An 18661-nucleotide genomic window follows, 5' to 3' on the forward strand; every position below is an offset into this window, starting at 1 on the left:
GTTTATGTTGACAACGTTGCGTGAGCAAAACAGACATAATTGGTACATCGCTGGTACCTTGAGACAGGGCAAATTTTGCATTTTGTTTACTATCATTTGCTAGTTTATAATCCATAGCGGTCACTGGTAATATATATAGAGAAGAGAGACAAACATATTGTCGTAAACTGTTAAGACTAGACTATAACTATGTTGAAGTAATTTAATCAGATATTACATATAGCAGAATACAAACATAAGCTTTTGTTATTGGCGATATACAAGAGACTCCAAAAACTTCATGTAAATACAAGTCCTTTAACATGAATCCAAAAATCATCTATACAATTGATATATAAAGAACACAATTTAATGTTACTTTTTAATATAAAAAGGACCAAGTTCTTACTACATTCCTTCTTTTTGATTGATAAATATCAAAGGTCGACCATACAATTCGATCTGAACAACCCCTTTTCATTTGATGGGTTTATAGGTTTATGTATACAACAGGTCAATATTATTACTACAACTGTCCACATATGTTGTCTGCATATTAAACTTTAAATACTCCAAAACCAAAAGCATGAAATTGGTATACAAAAACTGTTATTGTTTACATAAACTTTATTGAAGTGAAAAATTTTAATTTTAATTGTCTTCTGCTGATCAATATTATCTTAATGAAATCTGATACCCATTCGAATCAGTTTATATTGTGGGTTTTGTCAATCAAGTACGAATTTCTTTTATGTCGTTTAATAACTATTTGGATAATACTTTAAAAAAAAAATGGCCATTGCTTTTTCTTATTGTTTCTATTTTTTATTAATCTAAGAATTTCAGTATATTAATACTGATGACAATTTGTTTTTATTTCCATCTACTTTTAATGTATCTGCACTAAAATAATTAGTTTTATATTTTCAAGGGTCTTGCGACAATTCGGCAATCAGCTGAGATCGTTTTGTTTTAGTTTTAAATATTAATTTATTATTTAAAAACTGTGTTTTTATGCAATTTTTCTCCCTGTTCGTCGAAAGACTTGCGGCCGTCGACTTAACATCTTCCGCGGGTCCTCGATGAAGCATTCCCCCCAACAAAATAGATACAGGATTCATGTTATTCGCGTATGGTAAGATTTGTTATCATGTTTGTAACATTATTATCGAGTTGACATATTCCATGATATGAAACTTCAAGCCTCTTGAATACCGCACAAATCAAAACAGTTAAATTCTCTATTTTTATAAATTATTGTTGAATGCAAAAGTATTGACAACTTAATTAATGATTTAGAGCTTGAAATATTTTATGAATATCTGTCTTCTTTGTAGAATATAAAACAAAGGGATGCGGTATGATTCCAAATGAGACATTACTGTATGTTGCCATCGAAATATGCATGTCTATTGTTTGTTTTTCTTTTTTGGTTGCGGTCTATTTGACTTATATTTAAAGTACAAACTGGTAACAATTAGTGGTACAAATCGATATTTTAATATACTCATAATCAAAAAGTGTGTACGCCAGTTTTGTTAAAGAGTACAAGACTCATAAGTGACGTCCGAATAACAAAATATTAAAAAGGCCAAATAAAATACGAAGTTAAAGACAAGCCCTGTGTGTTTACCATCGAAACTAAATCCTTGTACCATAAAAATCGTTTTAAAAAACTTAGGTGGCAAACACGGCATTACTCTTAATATTTCAGTTTTAATCAAATGTTTACGACTGAATGATTCATCCTGAGTACTTAATTCAATTTATATTTTTATGGTATAACAATAATGTAGTATAACCTATCTTAGCCGTTACATGAGCATTTGCGATTTAATCTATTGAAATTTTTACAGTAGAAATAAACAATCTATAAATAAGACTGTTAGTTTTCTCATTTGAATTTATTTTACATTGTCATTTCGGGGCCTTTTATAGCTGACTATGCGGTATGAGCTTTGCTCATTGTTGAAGACCGTACGGTGACCTATAGTTGTTAACTTCTGCGTCATTTTGGTCTGTTGTGAACAGTTGTCTCATTGGTAATCATACCACATCTCCTTTTTTATATTGACTGAAAAACGAATATTGGCTTTCGAGAAGTCAATTCAATTGAAAGTTGTTTTCTTTTGTTTTCCTAAATTGTTGAAATTTTAAGCTATTCGTAGTCACAAATAATGAAATCAATCAGTTGAAATTAGAGGTTTGTTATTAAATTTGAGATTGTATGAATGTATTATCCTTATTCATAAACAAAAATTAAAAACATGTAGTATGATTGCCAATGATTCCACATGAAACGAGACCACTACAACGCCTGAAAAGAGGTCACTATAACGCCTGAGACGAGACCACTAAAATGCTTGAACCGAAACCACTGAAACGCCTAGAACGAGACTGATACAAGACAACTATTATTAATTGATGGTATTTGATTTGTAGGGTATTAGGTAGCACAGTTAGAAAATAAAATTAAAAATGAGCCACAAAATGTTTTATCATCTCCTATTCCTGGATTTCTAATACATTAACCTAACTGTTTGTGTTGTGCATGTGCATATGTATGTAATCAGTATCTTCCATAGATTTGATTTTCAAAAGTTAAAAGAGTGAAAATTAATTCCTTTTATGTGTATCCATGGCAACATTCTGCATTTATTTACCATAAAATATTGCAAAAAGGGGGGTGAACATGTCACATATCCCCCCAAAATTTGTATCAAACTAGAATTTCAATGCCTTTGAGTGCTACCTTTTTAGAAACTGTTTTCATAAATCTTCCTAATGATCAAATATAAAATGGGTGTCTTTCGCCTCATTTTTTCGTAAAATCCAATCACAAAGTTCGTGCGATAAAAAAAAACATTACAATAATTGCCGGACCAATGTATGGTAGGGACATGCAAATACGGACTGTCATACAGAAAACAGCCTATATTACATACGTTACATAACCTTGATGTTCATATAAACCCAATACAAAGGCTATTTTAATACTCAGCTATCAGAAAATAATCTTTACGATAGACACATGTATAACTTTTTGATAAAAAAAAAGGGGGGGACTAAGTTCGTGCTACATTTCTTCTTTTTAATTGATAAGCATCAAAGGTCAACCATACAAATCGTATTGAACAGCTCTTTGTCGTGTAATTGGTTTATAGGTACACAACAGGTCAATATTATTACTACACGTGTCTACATATAAAACTTTAAATACTCCAAAACATAAAAGCATGAAATTGGTATACAGCAAATTGTGTTATTTTTTACATTAACTTCATTGAAGTGAAAACTTTTTATTTTAATTGTCTTCTGCTGATCAATATTATCTTAATGAAATCTGATACCCATTCGTATCAGTTTATATTATGGGTTTTGTCAATCAAGTACGAATTTCTTTCATGTCGTTATAGTACACAAATAACTATTTTGATATACCAAAAACAATATGACCATTGCTTTTTCTTAATACTTTTTGCTTATTTTCTCATGCGATACATTTTGGATCGGGCTTTTTTTAAATAGTTCATTATTCAAGTTTTCCAGATGATACTGTAAGCACCTTTGAGAGTGCTTAGATTGGAATAGGATATCCTGCTTTTATGAATTTTTATTCTCTTTTTGCTGGTTTTCAAACTGCTAACAATCTTTTAGATGATTTACCTTAAATTGGTAATAATAAGTGGTACCAACCGATAGGAATTTAAATAAACTCATCAATAAAATTATGTACGCCAGACTCGCGTTTTGTCTACAAGTACACGACTCATACGTGAAGTTCGAATAAATGTTGTTAAAAAGGCCAGGTAAAATACGAAGTTAAATACAAGCTCTGTGGGTAGACTATCGAAATCAAATTCTGGTACCATATATAAAATCCGTTTTAAAAAACTAATGTGGCAAACACGGCATTACTCTTAATATTTCATGTTTTAATTAAATGTTTACGACTGAATGATACATCCTGAGTACCTAATTCAATCTATATTTTTATGGTATCACAATAATGTATTATAACATTTCTTTATCCACGTTACCGTTACATTAATATTTGTGATTAAATCTTTCTTTTAAATTTTAACTGTACATAAAAAAAAAAACAGTCACGACTGAAAAACGAGTATTGTCTTTCGAGAAGTCAATTCAATAGAAAGCTGTTTTCTTTTGTTTTTTTTTAAATTCTAGAAATTTTAAATCATTCATAGTCACAAATAATGAATTCAAAATGTTTAAATTAAAGGGTTTTGTTTAATTGGAAGTTTTTACAAATGTCTTATCCTTATTTATAAAATGAAAATAAGAACATGTGGTATCATTGCCAATGAATCCACTAAAACGCATAAAACGAGACCCCTAAAACGCCTGATATGAGACCACTAAACCGCCTGATACGAGACAACTGAAACGCCTCATACAAGACCAATTAAACGCATGATACGAGTCCACTAAAACGCCTGATACAAGAAAACTATCATTAATTGAGGGTATATGATTGATAAGGTATTAGCATGGATGATAAAATAAAGTTTTAAAAATAGGAGTGAGAATTCATCTAGAAAGAAAGACAAATGTGGTCATTTGGCGGACTTATGTCCATTTGCACAATCTTCCAAAGCTTGCATTTCCTGTCATGAGTTCTTTGATAAAGGTCTGCTGCTAACGAGGAATCTATTGAACAAAAGGTTCCAGGTGGTAAGGTTGTGGTCATCACAAGTTATTAGTTCGGTATTTAGCCTGACTTTTTTCCTAATCCACAACGGTCACTAATAACAAATAGAGACATTACTTTTGTCATAAACTGTTAAGACTTGACTATAATTATGTTTGAAGTAATATAAGTATATATTAAATATAGCAGCATACACACAGTTATTTTTGTGATGTTACTTTTTAAAAACATAAACTTTTGTTTTTGACGATCTGAAAGAGACTCCAAAAACTTAATGTAAATACAAATCTTTTTACATGAATCAAAAAATCATCCATACAATAGAAACATAAAGTGCATACTTTAATATAAACTGTTCAATGTAAAAAAAGGACTAAATTCGTACTGTATTTCTTCTTTATAATTGATAAGTATCAAAGGTCGACCATACAAATCGTATTGAACAGCTCGTTTTCATTTAATGGGTTTATAGGTATATGTACACAACAGGTCAATATTATTACTACAACTGTCTACATATTAAACTTTAAATACTCTAAAACTTCAAAGCATGAAATTGGTATACACAAATTGTTATTGTTTACACAAACTTTATTGAAGTGAAAACTTTTAATTCTAATTGTCTTCTTGTGATCAATATTATCTTAATGAAATCTGATACCCATTCAAATCAGTTGTATTGTGGGTTTTGTCAATCACGTATGAATTTCTTTCATGTCGTTACTATTTGGATAATGCGTAAACAAAATTACCATTGCTTTTTCTTATTGTTTCTCTCGTGTATTAGTCAAAAAATATAAAAAAAAATATCTGCTATTTTTAGTGTATCTGTGATAATTCTGCAATCAGCTGAGATCGGTTTCATTTGGAATGTTAGTTCTCTGTTAGGTAATATGTCCATGATGACATTATACCTTTCAATACCGCACACAACTCATAACCGTTTGATTCTCAAATTGTTTTTAATAAATCATTTTTAATGCCAAAGTATTGACAAATGAGTAAATATTTAAAGCTTGAAATTGTGTAAGAAAATCGGTCTCTTGTAGAATATAAAGTAAGGGAATGCGTTATGATTCCCAATGAGACAAATGCATATTGCATGTTGCTTCAGAAATAAACATAAATATTGGTTATTGTTCTTCTTCAGTTGCTGTCTATTTGAGAGAGGGACAAAAGATACTAGAGGGGCATTCCCTTTTATTTAATTGATATTTGGAGTACAATTTGGTAACGAATAGTGGTTACAAACCGAAAGATTTTAAATATACTCATTGAAATTGTTTACGACAGATTCGCGTTTTGTCTACAAGTACAAATGACGTTCGAATAAAATAAAAGTTAAATAACCAAAAATAACACGAAGTTTAAGACAAGCTCTGTGGGTGTATAGTCGATTTTTTTTAAATACCATAAAAAAACGCTTAAAAACTTGGGTGGTAATCACTGCATTACTTTTAATATATTATGTTTTAATTATAAGTTTACTTAATAATACTTCTGAATCCTTAATTCAATTTATATTTTTGTAATATCACAATAACTTAGTATAACATTTCTTTACCATAGCATTTAGATTTTTTAATTAGATCGTTTGATTTTTTTACTGTAGAAATAAACAATCTTAACTGAAAAACGAAAATCTTATGTAGACGAAACGCGCGTCTGGCGTATTAAATTATAATCTTGGTACCTTTGATAACTATAGATTTTCGAGAAGTCAATTTTATAGAAAGTTATTTTCTTTTATTTTCTTAAATTGTTTGAATTTTAGATTATTCGTAGTCAAAAATAATGAAATCCATCTGTTGACATTAAACGTTTGTTTTTAAAATGGAGGTTGTACGAATGTCTTCTCCTAGTTTATAAGAAAAAATAAAACATGCAGTATGATTGCCAATGAGTCAGCTAAAAGCCTGATATAAGACAAGTAACACGCATGAAACGAGACTACTAAAACACCTAAACCGAAACCACTCAAACGCCTGAAACGAGACCACTAAAACACATGAATTGAGGCCACTTAAACGTCGAATAGTCTTTTAACAAGGCGATAAAGACAGTTTCTGCGTTTTTTCCTCAAATCCAAAGACTTTGAAGGCTCACAGTAAACTTATTTTTAAAGACATAATCAATATCTATCACCTGAAATCCTACTTGCGGACATCAAAGTACTGAAGCGGGATTACAATATTTAAGCCTTTTCGAATCAATATATGGACTTGGTCGTACATCTGCCTCAGTAGAATTTGGATGATGTCGCAAGGTTGCATGTGTTTTTATCGTTGTTCTCATATCAAATTATTGTTTTTGTTAATTGTTCATGTGAGTCCTACGTGGATAGACAATATAAGTTATTAATAAGTGTGTCTGTCGTCTGCTTTTTTTGCCTAAGTTTTAAACAATGATATTTGAGTTGCGTCCTGTCTGTTGTCAATTGAAGAAGATATTTCATCTGAAATTCAATTAAAATATGAACGAAGTTTCAATTTTATTAAAGACTCAAAATTAAAATCAATTATTGTGTTTTTATTAAACAAAAATCATGTATTATTTAAATTTTCTACCTAAAATCGATTAAATTGATAAGCAACAATGGTTTATTTGTGCAGTCTCTCAGTTGAGGAATGTTTTCTTTTATTTGTTGAATTCATTACAATTGATCCTTTATTTGATCGTACAAATCAAAGTATAATTTAGGCTTCAAATTCATTTGTACAAAGAAAATTGGAATCAACTAATTTGTCACGAAACGAGGAAAATAATAAAAGTTAAAAGAATGAACACCTAGCAGTTTATCGTTCGCCCAAACTGCATAATACGCTTAAACTAAAATGAACTAAATTTCGTACACCAAAAAAAACCAAATGAATTAAAAAAAAAAGTAAACGTTTTTCATTTTAAATGATAATTTCTATGGTTTTTTTTTTATAAAAGCATGACATGAATAATAATAATCATTTATTCACATGAACAACCTGACGATTCTCTTTTTTTCCATTATTTTACATCATTTTTATTTTTGACAGTTAACACATTGTATATTACACACTTAAAAGGCATGTAACATCGGTCACCCTCTCATTTCCATTTAACTCATCACAATCATACAGCATTGAAATGCTGTTCTGATTAAAATGCGTGACCTCTAGACGTCCTTCGACTGCTTGTGACGTTGAATTACTGTCTGATTGAGGAGTATCCAACATTGCCTTTAATTCCTCTTTTAAATCACAACTATATTGTATGTTGACCGTCATGGTAAATGGTACTACTTTCCCCCTTACAGTATAGTGCAAAGTAAATACTAAGTTATCCTGAACAGGCCTTACAGGTGACGATAACAGTTAATAAAATGCCACACCTGAGTTGCCATTCCCGTGTTTTTATGTAAATTTTGAAGAAAAGCAGGCCACTAATTGGTGCATTTTGATACCTTTTACCGTGACACCTCAATTGTTGGTAAAAATTCTATCAATTATGATTAAATAAAAAAAAAAAATTACGAATTGATTCATTTGAAACAGTTTCTCTTTCAATAAACATTTTTAGAAATTACATCGCTGTTTTAAGCAACCATTAATCGATTATTTAAATAGATATCTTATCATCAGTAAAATACTATTGTTACAATTATACGGTAAATGATTGATGACTTTAGTAGCTTTTGCCTGTTAGAACATTGCTGATTGGGTTAACGTGTTTCGTCTATTTAATATTGATATCGAAAAAAGCGGGGGAAAGGTTATCATCAATCCAAACCTGTATAAAACAAACCAAATGTCTTTTAATGGCGGGATTGTATATGTTTTGTAGTTCATGTCTTTTGCAGCAAAATGCTTTCACTATAAGTTATACGTATACCAAACTTATTAATGAATTAACATTTACATCAGTATTAAGTCATGGAGGTATAATAGTTCGTTGGAAGTTTTAAAACTAATTTTCTGAGGTTTTAATATTCGGACTGTATAACAAAAACCATAAATGCTTCAACTTTCCACATATCTTGGGGCTTTGCTCTTTTATTTTGCAGTGCACACCTTGTGTTGACTTTTACGTCTACTTGTTTTTGATGTCGATCGGCCATACATTCACATAGTTACAATAACAACAAACCACCTAATACACGAACATAAATTTGCAATGGGAATAAACTAGTTCTGTGTGCATAAAGAAAATATACGGTGAGTCAATGAGTCAGCAATCCAAAGACACAAACAATGCAAAAGATGTATATATGTCAAAGGGACTGTCTTAGCTCTATATATCAATGTATAAGGCTTTAAATCGCCAAAGCTGTAGATGAGTTGGGAATAAGTTTAACAAAGATTTGTCAAGTATCTATATTTAGCACCAATGTCATTGAAGAAAACGTATAGCTATAACCAAATAACTACATACATACGTGTATGGTGTATATGTATATATGTGTGTATTATTTAAGTTTGTTTCTTTCACAGTACGTTTATTTTACAGTTTGTTTATCTTACAGTTGCTTTTTCTGAGGTGTACGGAAATGGATTCAGAACCTATGAGTATAGTCCATCCACGATAAATGTTACAACACCGGTTGAAGAACAGGAGATGAACCAGGGAATGTACAGTCTGAGGTCATTTCTCTACCCACAATTCTTTGCTGTAATTTTTGCCGTCTGCAAATTTGTTGGAATACGTTTGAATTGTTATTTGGTAATTATAACTATTGATTTTAAAATACAAGCTTTTTTTTTGTGTTGCTATATTTGGTAGATGTCAATGATACGAACAGTTGTATTAAGTTTCGCAAACATAACCATGTTATAATAGTATATTATTGAGAGAGATTATCAGTTCCAAACAAGCCTTTTAAAAAAGCGATGTTTTCTAACCGTTTATTCATCTCAGGTATCGACTTGTTTTTAAAGGAAACTGGTTTTGTTATTCCTTCATCTGACAAGACAGTGGTGGTTCAAGAGGGGGAGGGGATTCCGTTGGATGGACAGCCCTTTTTCCTGACTATCAATGCATTCGAATGGGCATATAGTGTTGAAACCCACCCCCCATCTTGGGTTGAGAGACCCCCTTAAAAATGCTGGATCCGCCCCTGAAAGAACAGCATTAGGAGACTTACTGTTTAACTTTTAATTTACCTAAGTGTAATGTTCTTTGTTACAAAAAAAAAGTGTATGAGTTCTTATGTTATGTGTGTTCATACAGGGACTCTATGTATATCACTATATACAGCAGAGGACATAAAAGGTCATCTATAATACTCAGTTTGATAATAATTCGTCAAATAACTGACAATCAAAAATACTCCAATTGTCAATTGTATTGAGAGACTTATCTATCAACCCAAGCATAGTTGCAGATCAGAATTGCAAAAACGTGTGGTCAAAAATCAGCTCGTTGGTGTTCTCTTCTTAATGATTTCACCGTTTGTCATACAAGAGCTTTTTATAACTTACTTGACAGAATGTGTTTGCTTATTGTTGAAAACAGAACGGAAACCTAAGATTGCGTATATCCACATCATGTCTTTATTTCATATAGCATTCCCTTATTTCATATAATTTTCATTGAGAATTATATATGCATCAATTAAGTGCATTCTTCGTATTTTTATTTCAGGTAGGACGTATTTGTCAGTGTGTAGTGACGTCATTTACACCAGTAGCTGTGTTTAGATTCTGTAGGACGTTATTTAGGTGCAGAGGAACTGCGTCCATAGCTGCTATGTTAACTTCATTTTCTTTACACATCTCAGTTCTTGGAACACATACATTGGTCAACAGTTTTATTTCTCCATTCTTATTTCTTTCAGTAGACATCATTTTACAATATTTATTAAAACCTCCCGCCATTACAGATTTTTCAAACGATGAAAGTTTGAACAATGACAGTTCGTCTCGGTATAATCATACAGAAAATGGAAGCGCTTCAATACAATGTACCATGCGCGATATCAATAGTAATTTAAAGATTCAGAAAAATCCATTGAATGGTGCAGCACTTCAAGAGCAAAAGAATTCATTAGAAGATGGTAAAATAGTTAAAGAAGTAAAAGCAAAGAAAAGCAAACCGAAAAAGCACCATTTAGCAACCAGACACTTTACATTGGATATAAATGTAATGTTATTAAGTTTGTCGGGTTTTGTTTGTGCAATAATGTGTTACATGAGGCCTGATACTATCATTTTTCTTGTTGTAATTGGCGTCTCTTTTCTATTTACATATCGAGATAATGTATCAATTAAAAAAGGCAGATATTTAACTGGCACCGTTGGATCCGGTTTTGCAATGGGTTTAATAGTTGGTGGTTTACTCGACTGGTACACGTATGGTATAATGTTTATTTCGCCAGCTCAGTGGTTGAAGTTGAATGTAGCCTCACATGTTCCCGCTGTATTGTATGGAACAAATAGTCCATATCAGTACATTTTAGACATTTTTGCCAGCTGCAAGTCTGAGTTGTGTTTTAACATTTTCTGTCTCGCTGCTTTAGTTATGATGACTCAAACCGAGTACATTGACTCAGTGGATCAAAAGTCAAGTTCTAGTCTATTACTCACTCTGTCATGTATGCTTATTATTTATTCAGTAATCGCGCATAAGGAATTAAGATTTGTTCACAACATTTTAATCATTATTGAAATTTTAGCAGCGTACGCAATTCACGGGGCTTTGCAATTTATAAACAGTTTGTTAAAATTTACCAAAGATAAAATCAAAATCGTTGTGATGGTCTTCTCGTTATCCGTAGGTCTCAATACCTACATGAATTTTCCTTCATACGGCGAAGAAACCATTCTGCCATGGAAAACGGTGACACCGACCGATTCCTCAGATATCAACCAATGCTTGTTCTTTATCAGTGAACAAAACAACGTAACAGGAGTATTCATTGACAATTCCATTTACACGATTGCGGGATTTACCATTTTGAATCACGACGTGCCATTGCTTACTTTAATTCACCATGAATATCACGAATATAGGAGCGGAGGGTATATACCACGGACTGATCTCAGCTATAAGACACCGCGAAACTTATATGTCATCAACCGATACTCTGATATCATCGATGTGACAAATATTCACTATTTATCGAAACGTTTACTAGAAAGTCAAGAATATAATTATGTTGTTGTCCCAAACAAGAGAGTGCCGTCTTTTAGTCAACTTGGTTTTAATAAAGCCCCGTTTAGTGCAGGAAGATATTCCGTCTTACAGAGATTATTGACGCCGATCGAATCTACAAAATTGTCAATCGCTGGAAAAAATATGCCACTTGGTAAAAACTCTACCATTATGGAATATGAAGCTAGTTGGTTGTACACAGCAGGATTATATACGAAGGCTATAGAACGTTTAGAAAATGCTATAGAACTGAACAATTTAAGAGTACGCCCATTCCAATTGCTTGCTTCATCGTATGCAAATAAAGCTGACTTAACAAAGGCAAAGGCCACAGAAGACAAATGTATTCTAGGCCATGGTCGAACTGCATGTCGGAAACCCCAACCAAGAATAGTGATTCACGAGGACTATAAACAGTACAGTGTGAATTAAAAAAAATATATTTAACAAAACATAAGACTCTTAAAGGCTGTTCGCTACTAATAATTAAACAACAGTAACCTAAATTTATAATTTTCCAAAAGACAGTATACCATTAACATGCAGTGCGTCTATTGTGAATGACTACATTCGCCTGCTTTATGTTTAGAAAAAAGTGTATTTTTTAAAGAATGATAATGTATATTGAGGACGACGGAAAAAAGTGTAAAAATTGGGATTAAAGCAATGCATGAAAATAATGAGAAGTTTTGACAAACGTAGTTTAAATAATTCATATAAGTATAGTTTTTTTACAAGGAGCTAATGTATGGATAAAAGGTATTTTTTTTTCTAAACTTTTAACTATAAAATCAAAACTCTTATATTCATGTATCAAAATTGCCGAAGATTTTAATTTGTTCTTCTAATTTTTACCCTGTGAGTGACGCAATTAGTATACACGGAACAGTTACCACACTTTATTAGAGTTATGCTTTTTTGTGTGTGAATATACATGGGTTGTACATTTTTTAGGCTGGTGTAGGAAAATTGTGTGCCATTAAATTGTTTGTTTTCATCGTTCTTTTCTATTCAATCAGTCTAGTTTATATTTTTTTTATCAATATTCTTTGTCACTTTTAAAAATGGTTTATATTTGATACCTTTTTTCAATATTTAACTTTACTTGGCAAAGGACTGAACAGATTTTAAATTAAGGAATGACAGTTATATTTTTTCTGTCAATGAAGAAATGACATAAAAAATGTGATGCATGCTGAATAACCCGCGTAGCGTGTTATCTAAAAGTGTGCACCACATTTTTGAGTTTATTTCGAATAGACAGAAAAAGTTTTACATTCATAATCTAATTTCATAATTTAATTCTTAGTTCCATTTTTATAAGGGGTAAATCATGAAAAAACGTTGATGACTACGGTCACATGACAAAATTATGTCTAAGAGCTGATAGACAAAAATCTTTCAGCCAATCAGAAGACGTGTTACATCCAAATTAAATTATTCTTTATCGTTGTCATTTTCCATGTCAGCTTTAAATGTTTAAGCAATCAAAATGCTTAAATTTAGATTATTTAATGTTATTTATATTTTTGTATATTGTTACGTTTTGAGTGAGAACATAAAAAAAAATGAAATGCATATTGTTTTTGTTGTACTGTTGATTATATTTTACAAATTAATTATTTTGCATTAGTTAATATAATTGGGGCATTCAAAGTGTCTATGTAGATAGACAGAGCTCAATACGATATTATGTAAAAACAAGAAGGTGTCCATAGTACACGGATGCCCCACTCGCACTATCATATTCTATGTTCAGTGGACCGTGAAATTGGGGATAAAAACTCTAATTTGGCATTCAAATTGGACAGATCATAGCATAGGGAACATGTGTACTAAGTTTCACGTTGATTGAACTTCAACTTCATCAAAAACTACCTTGACCAAAAACTTTAACCTGAAGCGGAACAAACGGACGAACGGACGGACGGACAGGAAAACATAATGCCCATAAATGGGGCATACAAATATAATGGGTTTTAAATTCAAAACTGACATTCTTTTGAATTTTTAGTTTACATTATCATTCCAACAAAACCCTAAACTGAAAAACCAAAGATTGAGAAACACACACCCCATTAGAAACCAGTGGTAAACTATGGTGGTAAAGCATGTTGGTAAAGTGTGGTGCTGAGAATCATTTAGCTCAATGAAATCTTTCATCACAAGTGACATCCGAACTTTAATTCCTCTAAAGAATTATAATATCTAACTGTATAGAACAGTATTCCAACATTTAACTGGGGTGTGCATATAGAAATATTGCATTGTATGGGATGTATAAATATACCAGTACGGTCTAGATCACTCACCTGCTGATAGAGTACCTGCTGATATAGCACCATCAGCTGGCGATATAGCACCCTTTTGGTAAATTGGATTTGCCTCCCTTTTCACAGTATCTTAAGTTTTCAGAGAATCAATTTTACTTTGAAATTACAAATATACCAAATATACAGTCACGTCCGATAATGGACTAATGTACGCCTGTTGTGATGTGAGTGCCACGCTCCCTTGCAACAACTATTGTTGGAATTATTGTATCAATTGATATTTCTCGTTCTGAATATGCTTAAAGTAATACCATGTGACAGTCACCAAACACACTCGGCAATCCTCGGTAAAATCCGCTACTCTCCTTCTATCGTTAGATGAGGGTACGGAATCGGCCGAGTTGAACCGAATGTCACCAAACAGTAATTCGATTGTCTATTGAAAACGTAAAAAAATACAGTTTTATGCAAGATACAGATAAAGACATGTAAAACAATGCAACAGAGGGAATTTTGAGGTTCTAAATAATGTTTACTGAAAAATATAGAATGAAGGGAGAAAAATGGCCAAAAAAATAGAAAGAATCATGGGATGCTAAAATATTAACAATAGAGAATAATAATCCAAAGAAATAATGAGTAGAGAAAACTGGCATTAAAAAATTAACAGCACGTAAATTAAAACACACACGTACATCTTGACTCTCGGTTATGCTCTGTGTCATTTGTATTGCTTTTGTAGATATATTAAAACATTGATAAATGATTACTAAGACATTAACTATCCATGGAAAATCGTGTAAAACTTTAACTTTTCAATTTTTTCAACAGTTGAGATAAATTAACCAAATGATCAATCATCTAAATCAGATACCATTAATTTCACTTATATGATTATACGATCTTACTTTAAAATGACAGGTTAATTATGTCGTATTTTGAAAAAGCACAAATTATGGTTATGGCGTGCCGTCATTAAACTAATAGATGATGCTTGTTAGATGGATGAGAAAATTAGTTCATTTTACACATAATGTATTTTTCACCTGTATCTCTGTTTACCTCGAAGTCTTGACATGATATCGTGATTCAGATGTGGCAAAGTGTATTGCCTAGTCTGGACTGGACTTTTGGACTGGACTGGACTGGACTTTTGGACTGGACTGTATTGGATGGACTATATACTAGACTGGACTCCCCCATATTTGTTTTTTAACATTCATTTCTTTGTTATTTGTTTATTTGTTATCTGTTTATTACGACTGTACTTTATGCTATTATTCAATAATAGAATTTTGTATATAAATGACAATACCTAACAACCAAGCTTCGTTATCCTTGGTTTGAACCACCCAATCTCATGCGAAATTAACTAATACGCATGTTACGTGTTGCATGTTGCATGTTGCGTGATGGACTTTGCGTGTTGCATGTTGCGGAAATGAAGTTACTATTATTAAATTATTAGAATTAATTTACAAAACCTTTTTCAAAGATGAGCACACTTATCATGGAAATTTTTCATACCGTTTTAATCAATCCATTCAAAAGCTTTTACTTAACATAAATGACTTCAATTATACTGTATTATAAAGAACTTTTTTTTATCTTATAGAGGGTTGCTGCTAACAAGGAACCAAGAGTTCCAAGTGGTGAAGTTGAAATCATTCCTTCGTAAATTTTATGGACATCACGAGTTGGTTGGCCTTTATGGAAAATCCGTTTCACAGATAATAGCAGATATGTTCCTAATGTCACAACTACAATCCCGCCCCCTTTTCCCTAGAGTGACCTTCCCAGTTACAAAGTGGAAAGGGATTAATATAAGTTGCAAAACTTGTTTCCCAATCCACTATAATTAAATATGTTTAAACTAAACTAAACCAGTTACTTATTATCGGGTTTGAACTAACATGAGCAACACGACGGGTGCCACTTGTGGAGCAGGATCTGCTTACCTTCCGGATCACCTGAGATCACCCTCAGTTTTTGGTGTTGCTCAGTCTTTAGTTTTCTATGTTGTGTTTTGTGTACCATTGCTTGTCTGATGGTCTTTTTTTTCCTTTTTAGCCATGGCGCTGTCAGTTTATTTTTGACTTGTGAGTTTGAATATCCCTTTGGTATCTTTTGTCTCTCTTTTATTTACTATACAAGAAGCTTAAATCTTTGTCTGTGACACTAGATTAAATATGTATAAAAATGTAGGTCTAGTGACAAAAAATATGATAGTTGGTTGTGAAACCTATAATATCAAATGAGGAAACTAGTTTTCTGTGTTCCATCTACAGCTAATAAATTATATTAATTGGTAAGACTGTGTTTTGACAATAGCATGCACGCTATCTCGAGCACACTATAGTCTGTTACTTTCACTCTTCGTTGTTTAATTTGGATTATATATGGGAAATTTAGATTTCCGAAGCACTCCCGTCATAAGATTTATATTTATGTCAAAACTTCTGCCTGCATGTTAAGACATTGTCAATTGTCTTTCGAGTATACTAAGTATGTAACAAGACGGCTTGTTACTTGGGTTTGTCATGCCATGCTATTGGGTTGTCACCTGGAGATAATTTTCAGTCCGAGTATTTTCACAGACGGAAGGTGTCTGCCATCACCCCTACAACGAAGGCACGGCTGGTAATCTACACAAGCAGAACAATCGGATTACCAGTCGTGGAAGGGAAGAATATCATAGGAAAAATTGCGACGATCTTTGAAATTCAGTTCGCCGAATTTTCGAAAAAAAATAACTGCAACTGCATTTCCCACTCACCATTATACTTGAAACAGGCTAATTGAATGTCAACCTGATTTCGTAGATGATCCTAACTTTACGTTCTTAATATCCGAAAAGTTTCATTCATAATTTAATCTCGAGTATTTTTTGTAGTAATGTTTACAAGGTGTACAAAATTTACGTGTTTTCAATCGGTGTTTTTAAATAGAATTAATTATTGACCAATGAGAAAATTAAAAGTAAATAATGGACTGTACTTAATGTTTTGTATTTAAAACATAAGGACGATAAAGGGAAAAATTGTAATTCTTGTGTGTTTTGTGCATAAATAATAAATATACATACACTATGACACAGCACAACAATAATATTTCTGATTTTTAGTCTCAAATTTGACTCAAGAGAATCGGTAGAATGTCAATTTCATCTTACTTGACTTAATCCACTTCGTCCCAAGGGGAACAAGGGCAACTACAGTTTCTCTCCATTTCCGAAGTTCTTGTCCATGGCTGTTCGTTTTGTTTCTTTCCAGGTTTTTCCAATTTTGCTCAGCTCAGTTGTTAGTCCCTGTGCCAGGTGTTTTTTTACCTTCCCCTTTTTCGATGTCCTCGAGGTATCCATTCTAGGGCTTGATTGGTAATGTTTGTGTCTTTTTTTCTGAGGGTATGCCCGATCCACTTCCACTTTCTTTTTCTTATTATCTGAGTTGTTGGCTGTTGTTTGGTTTTTCTCCATAACTCATTGTTGGATATTTTGTTTAGCCATCTGATGTTGAGGATGTTTCTCAAACATTTATTGACAAAAGTTTGGATTGATTTGATAGATGCAGCTGTTTCTCTCCAGGTTTCTGATCCGTAGAAGAGTACAGATTTGACATTGGTGGTAAATATCCTTAACTTTGTGCTAGTTCTTAAGGCATTACTCCTCCAAACAGGTTTAAGCATGGAAAATACTGTCTGTGCTTTCTTTTTTCTCGCCGATATGTCTTCGTCTGTGCCTCCTGACGTACTGACAATACTTCCACTGTAAGTGAATTGTTGTACATCTTCAACAATAGAGTCGTCGATCTTAAGACAATCTTGCTTGTTTGCATTGAGCCTCATTGATTTAGTTTTCTGTGCGTTGATGTAAAGGACTGCTTGTTTTGCTACTGTTTCAAGACTTTTTGTCTGGTGTTGTGCATCTTGGAAGCGATGGGATAGTGTACAAATGTCATCAGCAAATTCTAGGTCTTCAAGAGTCCATCCAATGCCTTTCGAATCCTTGTAGGCTGATCTACCAACCCAGTCAACTACAATTATGAAAAGGATCAGAGAGAGAATACAACCTTGACGTACCCAGTTGTAACGGGGAATGGTTCGGTCATAGTTCCACCGTGTATAACTTGACAGGAAAATTGGTCGAATAGCAGCTTTATCATTTTGATGATCTTTTGTGGAATTCCATAGTGTCCCAGAATGTACCAGAGGACCTGATGGTCAATGCTATGAAAAGTTCTCTGGAAATCCACAAAGTTTAGTTAGAGTGTCGTCTGCCATTCTATTGTCTGTTCGGTGATAATTCTCAATGTGGCTATTTGATCTGTCTTGTCTGAAGCCAGCTTGTTTATCTCTTAATATCTTATCGACTTCATTTTTCATTCTGCTAAGGATGATGCTACAAAGTAGTTTGCTCAGTGTGGACAATAAAATGATATCTTTCCAGTTGTTGCAAAATGACTTGTTATCTTATTTTGGGAATTTTCACTAAAAGTCCTTTACTCCAATCAACTGGTCTTTCTTCTTCTTGCCAGATCTTATTTAGTAGTTGTAACAGGCCAAGGACAGAAGTATCATCCAAGACTTTAATAGCTTCTGGTGTTATGTTATCAATGCC

General features: G+C 32.5%; 1 protein-coding gene across 3 annotated transcripts in view; it reads left to right on the forward strand.

Annotated features, from left to right (window-relative positions):
- The window catches only part of LOC139528262 (uncharacterized), a 55419-nt gene extending 42068 nt beyond the window's left edge, over positions 1-13351 (forward strand). For 2 of the 3 annotated variants that reach the window (XM_071324156.1, XM_071324155.1), the window contains 2 exons: positions 9147-9343; positions 10265-13351. In XM_071324156.1, the coding sequence (XP_071180257.1) occupies positions 9147-9343; positions 10265-12205 (2138 nt within the window). In that variant the 3' untranslated portion in view covers positions 12206-13351. Of the gene's footprint in view, positions 1-9130; positions 9344-10264 lie in introns of all 3 variants that reach the window. The other variant, XM_071324157.1, reaches the window with a different exon arrangement.
- The last annotated feature ends 5310 nt before the right edge of the window (positions 13352-18661 follow it).

The sequence above is a fragment of the Mytilus edulis genome, chromosome 6, assembly GCF_963676685.1.
Source record: "Mytilus edulis chromosome 6, xbMytEdul2.2, whole genome shotgun sequence".
Classification (NCBI taxonomy): domain Eukaryota; kingdom Metazoa; phylum Mollusca; class Bivalvia; order Mytilida; family Mytilidae; genus Mytilus; species Mytilus edulis.